This window comes from Aphis gossypii, unplaced genomic scaffold (assembly GCF_020184175.1).
Source record: "Aphis gossypii isolate Hap1 unplaced genomic scaffold, ASM2018417v2 Contig00296, whole genome shotgun sequence".
In the NCBI taxonomy this organism is placed as follows: Eukaryota; Metazoa; Arthropoda; class Insecta; order Hemiptera; family Aphididae; genus Aphis; species Aphis gossypii.
Window position 1 is genome coordinate 196,878 of NW_026083056.1, and position 9,932 is coordinate 206,809.

Consider the following 9,932-nt stretch of genomic DNA (forward strand, 5'->3'; position numbering starts at 1 on the left):
TATAAATCATTAATTTCCAACAAAGTTGAATTATTGTTGATGCATAATAATATATCTGTGTCATTAATACTTAAGAAATAGTTATATTATTTTTTTATATAAATTTAATATAATATTATTATCATTATGGTATGTGTTGCAGATGATAATCATTTTGAAGTACCAATTCCAGTAATTTGTAAAGATGAATTATTGAGTTCAAAAATAGATTACCAAGTTATAGCTACCGGTGAAATTCTAAATGTGGACAGTTCATTAAAATTAGTAGTTTGTAATTTAGAAGATAAAGAACCAAAAAACATTGAAGTAAATGCATTGAATATTCTTTGTGCTGACTATGCAAATTCCAGTTCCTGCTCTTACACTGAAGTTGAAGAAATAATAGAGACACCTCCTAATTCAAAAAAAGGAAAAAAAAATCCAGTCCTTCTTTGTGGTCAAGAAATATAAACAAGCAAAAAAGAGCTTCTGGTAAATCATACATTAATAGATTTGGTAAATTAGTTAAACGTAAAGAACCAAAAGATATTAATTGTTCAATGTGTCGGTTCAGATGTTCAGAAGTGTTTAATAGTTTTTTACGTTTGGAAATATGTTCAGAATATTGGAACCTAGGCGATACAACTCGTCAAAAAAATTACATCTGTTCACTTGTTTCTGAACTTCCTGTTAAACGTCGTCGACCAAGAACAAATAATAAATTGCAAAAAATAGTGGAGATTCAGAGTATAATTTAGATAATGATTCAGATTCAAATGTTATAATTGACAATAATGAAGAAAACCAAAGAGCTGTTTCTCGTGAATGTTTCTTATTAAATTCTAACACTGAAAAAAAACGTGTTTGCCAAAAATTTTTGGTGCACAACTTTGAGCATAACTTTTCCGGTGGTCAATAATGCTCTCAAAAATTGTAATGATTTTGGAATGTATACAGGGATTGATGGAAGAAAAGGTCAAGTAGCATGGACTAAATTACCACTAGAAAAAACGAATAAGGTTAAAAATCATATTGATTTATTTCCAAGAGTTGAATCTCACTATTGCCGCCGTGATAGTTCTAAACAATATTTGTCATCTGATCTGAATATTTCAACTATGTATAGGCTGTATTATGAACAAATTAAGACTGAAAATTATATGTTATCACCTGAGGATCAGGAGATACCAGTAAATATTAATATTTACAGAAAAATATTTAATGAATATGAACCAAAATTAGGATTTTATATGCCTAAAAAGATCAATGCACTAAGTGCAATATATTTAAAGATGCTAGCGAAGAACACAAATTTACTAAGACCAGAATGGGAGCAGCACAAAGAGAGAGAGAAAGAAGCCATGGATAGCAAAACAGAAGACAAACAAAAAGCAATTGAAAATAAAGGAATTAACTTTCGCTCAATTACATTTGATTTGCAGGCAATTTTGAATTTGCCTTATGCAGGAGACTCTCAAATTTATTATATGCGAAAATTGTCTGCATATAATTTTACTATTTTTGAAAATCCTAATGCCCATGGGTACTGTTATCTATGGGATGAAATCAATGGAAGTAAAGGTTCATCTGAAATTGGAAGTTGTCTTTTACAATATTTATATTCTTTGCCTGATAGTGTGTCACATGTATCTACATTCTCGGATACTTGTGGTGGACAGAATCGAAACAAAAATGTAGCAGCTGCAATGTTATATGCTGTGAACAATATTGAACACTTACAAACTATCGATATGAAATTTATGGAATCTGGTCACTTCTATTTAGAGGCAGACTCGATGCACTCTACTATTGAACGAGCAAAGAAGCATAAAAAAATCTATACAACCCAAGAATGGTCTTTGCTTCTTCAAACAGCTAGACAGAAACCACGACCCTATAATGTAAAAACAATTGAATATACTGCATTTTATGATCTTCAAGATTTGTCTTCAAAATTATGTTGGAACCGCTTTGTAGATGGAACAACAAATCAAAAAATGAAATGGCTCTTAGTAAAATGGTTAAGGTTTGATAAAGAAAACCCTTACTTAATTAAATTCAAATATAAATTAAGTCAGGATGATTTTTATACTATTGACGTCTCTAAAAAAACATAATTTTTCTCTGAGTTAACTCCAAAGTATAAAAAACAACTACAAATAAGTGAAGCAAAAAAAAAAGATTTGATGAAACTACTTAAAGATGGCGTTATACCACCTATTTACAGCAATTATTATCGTAGTCTTAAGACTTATAAAAATATTGTTCCTTTAAATTTAGAAGAAACTGGAGAGACTGATGATGAGAACTACTGATCTCATACCACAAGTAAAGTTTTTATAGTATTGTTTCTGTTTGAATTAAGAAAATAAATTATTATTAGTTTTGTTAGTTACTTATATTTTAATTTTTATTATATTATTTTATCCTTAAGTAAGAGTTTTAATTTTATTTTGTTTTAAAGAAAGATACTTACCTATAATGATACATTTTATTTTATTATGTTTTTAACCAAGGTAAAGGGTTACTTTTTATTTTATTAGTTGATGTTATTTTATAAGAAGTGATAATTATTATGTTTTATAAATAAATGTTTATGTTTCAACTTTTTGAGTATAGAAAAATGTTATTTTTATTCGTTGAAGAGATTTTATCAATCGATATTGTTTCCTTTCGTTTTCTTATAAAGTTTATAAAAGAAAATATAATAAGTTGTTTGCAAAAAGTAATTGTTATAAGTCCATTTTAAATTATAAGTCCATGTCTATACAAATTTATTTTGTCACATAGTTGTAAGTCCATACCATATTCTTAAAAATGTCATTAAAATAAATAAATAAATATCATATGAATCCAACTTATATATTAAAAAGAAACTACATATATTTTTAAGTTAATTTCAATTTAGAAAAAACAAATTGATTAAATATTAATTAAGTTAATTGGGTGTCAAAAAAGTTAAAATTTAAAACAGCTCTCCTGCACAATTTCAATTTTGTGACTTATAACAAGTGTGCACTAAGCCATCGATATTTGCACCGATAGTTTTTAAAAATATCGATTTGTAACTTTGTTTTGTTCTGATAGAATAATAATAATAATAATAAGTCGATCGATTTTCAATAACTATAAAAGAAAATCGATATTTTTAACTTATTAGTATAAGACTGTTTAATACAATATAATTCACTAATATAATAATTAAAATAATATAATATAAATATTTAATATAAAAAGTAATTAAACACTACTGTAATTATATAATAGAATAATGTTTTTAACGTAAATGAAAACGATATTATAGTAGAAGATAACGAGTAACAGACAAACAGTGTTACCACTTTTATATATATATATATATATTATATTATATATTGTACATTGTAGAAAATCCTAAATTCTAAATTTGTAATTCTTTATACCAATTACAAATTAGGAACGATTCTAGTTTATTATTTATTTTTTAAATTTTTGACCCTGAGCAAGACCAATAGTTACAGCTAGTTCACACAGTAACTTACTGATCTAAATATTTCATAATATTAAGAAGTATTTATACATGTATTGGTATTGGTCTTTGATGGGGTATTACTACTGTATTAATTAATACCAACTATGCTTACCTTAAATTATCCATGCCGTAGGTATTGCAATCGAACGTATAATACATAAAATGGCGGTGGCGCCGCGGTGCAACGGGAGAGTTCTACATTTTTACCACAAAAGACAAAACGAAGTTTTATATTTAGTTTTCTATGTAGTGCTGGTGCCATAGAACAATGTGGTGCGGGGTGCCTAACTGCCAAAACCGGTGTAGCCAACCGCGGCAGGGAAACCCACGCGCGAGGGAAAGAATGCTTTACAAAAAACCGATCATAAAATATTAGCCTAATTTATATCCCATATATGTGGCGGTAAAAGGCAGCATTTATATGCGTGCATAATATGATTATAATGGCATTGACCTATATAGGTATATTTATATAACTATTATATATATAATATATATAGCTGCTGCAGCATGCATACATTATGTATATATTAACCTGTTAACTTCCCATTAGTGTCTTCCCACGCGGGAATAAAATAGGAACTTCCCGTGGGAGGATTGTGCTATTAGGGCATGTCTAAATGTGTAATTATTGCTTGTTTAAAATATATGTATTTACTATGTTGTTACTTGTAATTTATTCTTGTTATTTTATGGAGCTAATGATAAAACTATTGTGTTTAGATATTGCTCGTTAAATTTTTAAACATCCATGGTTCATTATACTAGTAAGTTATATTGGTGATTTTATTTTATTAAAATAAAATAGCAATTTATGACATGATTAACAATTATTATTTATTTAAAATAACAAGCCTATTATTTTGTAGTATAATATGTCTATTGTTTTAATCAAATATGTTTGGCTTGTCTGATTTTATTGGACTAAATGTTAAAACTATAATATGTTATTACTTGTTCAAAATATGTTTGTTACTTTATTATGTGATTTTACAAGACTTAATGTTAAAACTAATAAATTACCTATATACTGCTTGTTAAAAATATATGTATGTTTGTTTAAATAGAGCCTATGGCACGGCGTTACAGTGATGAAATAAAAAAGTTTGCCACAACAATTTACTTTTACTCTCCAAAAGCTTATAGTTACATTAGGTATACACAAACATTCTATATTTATATTTGATAGTGGGCATATATCCTATATAAGCATAGCTTGTAATGGGAATGTTGAGTTCAACATTTACAGAATATTAAGAATTTGAAATTGTTCTTAACAGTTATAATATGTTACTTAATACAAATTAAAATATTTCAATTGTGATATTGCATTTATCTTTTATAATTAGTCAAATTAATACTATTCTTGTGTCTTGTGGTATAAATATGGGTACAAGAATTAAGCAAATGCTTAAATTTATAAAGAAGTAGTACACATTTATATACTTTATATAACTATGTAGTATATATTATATATATACCGTGTGTCCCAAGAAACAGGTACACTTTATCACTCATTACCTTTTTAATATTACATCACGGTGTTTAAAAAGAAATAATATGAATATTAAAAAAAATATATTCAAATTTAATAAGATTTTAAAATTATACTTTTAGCTCTAATTTAGCTAATTTTGAGTTTACAATACAAGTTGATACATCAAAATCACTTGAAAAAAATTGATCAATCCGAAAATGATATTTAAAACAGGGGTTGCCAGTTAAAAAAAAATAAAGTTTTGTTGCGCATGCACGCAATACTTGAGTTTAAAAAAAAATTTGACTCATAAGAATTTTGATCTATAAGTGTAGTTTAATGTCCCGCAAACAGAATTGAAAATATTAAAAAGGTAATGAGTGATAAAGTGTTTCTTGGGACACATGGAATATATATGATTATAAAATGAATTCTCTGTATTAATATAATTTAAACGTCTTCAATTAGTCTACCAAATCCTAGTGCTATTAGAAATTGGATTTCGAATATTGATGCAAATAGAGGTATTTTAAAAATGTATTGGGAGAAATTTCTAAATTCCCTGACGAAGACAAATATTGTTGTTTAATATTAGACTCGATGAGTATTAAGAAGGAAATTCACTGGGACAGATCCAATCATAAGTATATAAAATAACACAAATTAATCAAACTAAAGAGATTATTCTTTTATTTATACTAATAGATACATTGGATACTGTGATTCTGGAAACAATGTGACAGTAGAAGATTGTGAATCAGCGGCTACAGAAGTCCTAGTATTTTTATTATCCAGTTTAAAAAATAAATGGAAATGGCCAATTGGGTATTGGTTTGTGGACAAAATAAAGTCAACAGTGCAGTCACAACTAATAACAATGGCCATAACTGAATGCAATAAATTTGGAATTAAGGTAGTAAATGTCACATGTGATGGTGCATATGCTAATGCTAGCACATTCAAATTATTGGGATGTGACTTAGACTAACCTTATGATTCCATTAAATCTGATTTTAACATTGCTTTATCCAAACAAAATATATATATTTTACACCTGATGCATGTCACAATGTTAAATTGGCTAGAAATGCTTTAGGGACTTTTGGTGCATTTACAGATGAAGATAATAATTTAATAGAATGGCGTTATATCGATAAATTATTTCAATTACAAAATGAAATAGGATTTAAATTAGCCAACAAAATAAGTGCAGCACATATAAACTGGAAAGTAAATCCAATGAAGGTGAAATTCGCTGTACAAACATTAAGCAGTTCTGTAGCAGATTCACTTTTATACCTCTCTCAAACCTCAGTTGAATTTGTGAAGTGTGAAGCAACAATACAATTTGTTAGAGTTATAGATGAAGTATTTGATTTTTTAAACTCAAGTAACCCCTCTGCAAAGGGTTATAAACAGGCAATACATAATAAAAATATTAAATATTTTGAAAAGAAAATGAAAACTAATATACAGTACTTGTACTTATTGAAGACAGTAAAAGGCGGAAAACTTTTGTATTAGGTTTTGCTGCAGCTGTTAAGTCAACTTTAGCTATAGCCAATAACTTATTGACAAATCATAATTTTAAGTATATACTTACTTATAAATTTAGTCAAGATGCTCTAGAGTTATTTTTTGGGTTTATGCGAGGAAAATTTGGACATAACAACAATCCAAATTGTTTGCAATTCAAGCATGCACTTAAAAGCATTTTATTGCATAATTCAATAAAGACGAGTTCCGGCAATTGTACACTATTATCACCAAATGAAGATTCTCTTTTTGCGATAAAATGGAAGTATAAAAAACTAGAAAACAAGAAAATGATGATGTAGATTATTTTTTATTAGTAGAACAAACTAATAATACATTTCTTAATTTGATTACTGAAAATATATTATATTACATTAGAGGTTATGTTGTAAAAAAACTCATACCAATCTTAAAATGTAAGTATTGTATTGAAGCCATTACATACTCTCCTGAGTATGAAGATCATTCTTACTGTAATAAAACAAATATTATGAAATCAATAAGCAAATTTACTTTTACAAAACAAAGAGGAGGACTAAGGCTAGCTTCAAACAATGTTTTCAAAACTATCCAATTAACAGAATCCTTATTTAAATCGTTGATGATTGAAAAAAAAGTTATTTGTTAAAAACATGGATTTGAAAATTATGGTTTATTTTCAAAATGCATTAACAACATCCTCTACTATGTTCCAAGAATGTGATAACTGTTGGGATACATCTGATTTATTTTCAAGACCTCATAAAATAGAAATAATAAATCACATAACAAGAACATACCTCAATATACGGTTACATGCTTACAGCAAAATAATGACGTCTTCCATTTTAAAAACAGTAAGTAAGAGACAAAAGCTAACAAAGACTGTTTTATTTTATAATATGTGACTTTTGAATGTAATATATGTATTAAGGTATATTTACACACAGCAGTGACGTGACAGTGCCGTAACCGTGCCGTTCCCGTTCCGGGATTCAACCGGTCGTGATTTCTATTCACATTGGTCAGTGATTCATCCGTCATCGTATCTGCTACGATGACTTTGTTTTCGGAAAATGAACGTTTGATGATTGCTTTGATTTTGGACGAAAAAGAGGAAGAAGAAGTAGTAAAAAAAAAACGGATATGGGTTCATCAGGCATGGAAGAAAAGGCCAACAGAAGGGGAATTTTCCACACTATATAAGGAATTGATGGAAAAAAGTTTTTTGAATACTTTAGAATGTCGGAAAATTCATTCAACTTACTGTTAAGCAAATTAGAAATTCATCTAAAAAAACAAGACACACATTAGAGAAAAGCTATTACACCTAAAGAACGGCTCGCAGTTTGTTTAAGGTAATTACAGATATAAATATTATTTAATACAATACAAACCGATTTATTTTTAATATACAAAATGAGAATTTAAACCTTACAAAATTAATTTTTATTAAATAATTTTTAAAAATGTTCAATTCTTTCACGTTCTTTCAACTCAATAGTTTTGAAAATATGCTGTAAAGTCTTGGTTTTGATCACTATATGAATTAGTAAAAGAAGAAGTTGTTGGAGTAGAATGATCGGCTGCAGGGGAGGACTGTTCAGAGTATGATGAAGTAGAATACGTTGACATAGGAGATGGCTGCGCAAATTGTTCCTGGTCCATAATCATTTTAAGCTCGTAGTTTTGAACGGCAGCAAAAATATCAGATTTAGCGTAATGCCAGTAGCGTGGGGTTAATTTTTTCAAAACTGGAGCTACCTATTTCGGATAAAAAAGCGTCAACAGGATGTTTTGGTTCCAATGGTACCATACTTTCATTTTTTTTTACCAGGTACTCCATAACAGTAGCAGCGGCTGTCTTTGAAGGAGGAGCGTCTGGTACCGAGTATTTTGTTTTCTTTCGTGATGTAGAAAATTGAGATGAACCTGATTGTTTTAAACTTGGCAAAGGAGAACTATTTTGTGACTCTACGATCACAGGATTATCAACTTCTTCTGTTGTACAGTTTCGAGAGTATTCTTTATTTTGGTTAGGTTCATTAACGTCATCATCAACATTAATATTATATTCATTTGCGACTTTGTCATCAATGTTTGACATTGTGTCCCTCTCATCAAAGAATTTCGTTATAAAACTCAACTGCTGTGCTTATTTGTACTGCTTTATTATTTTCGCCTTTTGACCACTCACAGTTTTATTTTTCTCCACAGATTTTCTGAAGTTGTCTCTTATATTTCCCCATCTACTTTTAGCCGAAGGCCCTGAAATAGACAAAAATATAATGCTACATACATTTATATTCGTATAATTTATCCACTTAACATATAATATTATGTACCTTACATAATTCATAAAGCATGTTACAAAATTTAAAATGATAAGTGTTGCTAAAAAAAAACTCATTATCATAATATACATAATATTATAATAATAAACAATTAAATATTTATAAAATTAAAATAGCAGTTACACAAATTTGTAAAACCAGTCCATTAGAAAATACTTCTTGTGTATTTTGAGTGAAAATAAATGAAAATCTTTTAAGAATATTAATGTTTTACATTATTTGGATTAAACAATAGAAATGAACAATTCTATTGTCATTTTTATAGATATTTGGCCACGGGTGATTCGCTTAAAACAATTTCGTTTAGCTATCGCATGGGGCATAGTACAGTTTACAAGATCGTTCGAGAAACCTGTCAAATAATTACAGAAAATCTTATGGACTAGTTGATGCCTACACCGACCGAAGAAATGTGGAAGAACATAGCTAATGATTTTTTTTATATGTGGAATTTTCCGGGATGTATCGGGGCTCTGGATGGAAAACACGTTACCATTCAAGCACCTCCAAATACAGGATCAATGTTTTTCAATTATAAAAATACATTCTCTATGGTTTTGTTGGCTCTTGTGGATGCTCACTGTAATTTTATTGCTGTTAATGTAGGGGCATATGGCAAGAGTAGTGATGCAGGTGTTTTTGCTAATTCAAATTTAGGTAAAGCACTTCATCGTGGATCAATGAATATTCCAGCTAATTTGACCATACCCAACACAGATACACAAGTTCCATATGTAATTGTAGGTGATGAGGCATTTCCTCTAAAACCTTACTTGATGCGACCTTATCCAGGGGACAAATTAGATGACCGAAAGCGCAACTTCAATTACCGTTTGAGTCGTGCCAGGAGGACATCAGAAAATACATTCGGTATACTTACACAAAAGTTTAGACTCTACAATAGTCGAATTCAGGCATTTCCAAAACATGTAGTTTACATAATTTTAGCCTCTTGTTTACTACAGAATTTCATTAAAAAAATACGATTCGTATACGTACAATTACGTAACTCAACAAGTGGATAGAAGTAACGGCCATACACTACAACATTTAAATTTGCAAGGAGGGAACGCAACGACAGAAGCAATTCGTGTTA

General features: G+C 28.8%; 2 protein-coding genes across 2 annotated transcripts; one reads left to right on the forward strand and one right to left on the reverse strand.

Moving 5' to 3' along the window:
• Window positions 1–8,048: 8,048 nt before the first annotated feature.
• Window positions 8,049–8,729, reverse strand: LOC126553649 (uncharacterized). The gene has a single exon (XM_050208792.1). It carries the CDS (start codon window positions 8,587–8,589, stop codon window positions 8,197–8,199), a length of 393 nt encoding a protein of 130 aa, XP_050064749.1. The 5' UTR covers window positions 8,590–8,729; the 3' UTR covers window positions 8,049–8,196.
• A 496-nt stretch (window positions 8,730–9,225) lies between these two features.
• Window positions 9,226–9,706, forward strand: LOC126553662 (uncharacterized; the record flags this gene model as incomplete). The annotated part of the gene is made up of 1 exon (XM_050208801.1): window positions 9,226–9,706. A coding segment is annotated over exon 1 (481 nt), but the record flags the coding sequence as incomplete, so codon positions are not given.
• Between the last annotated feature and the right edge of the window lie 226 nt (window positions 9,707–9,932).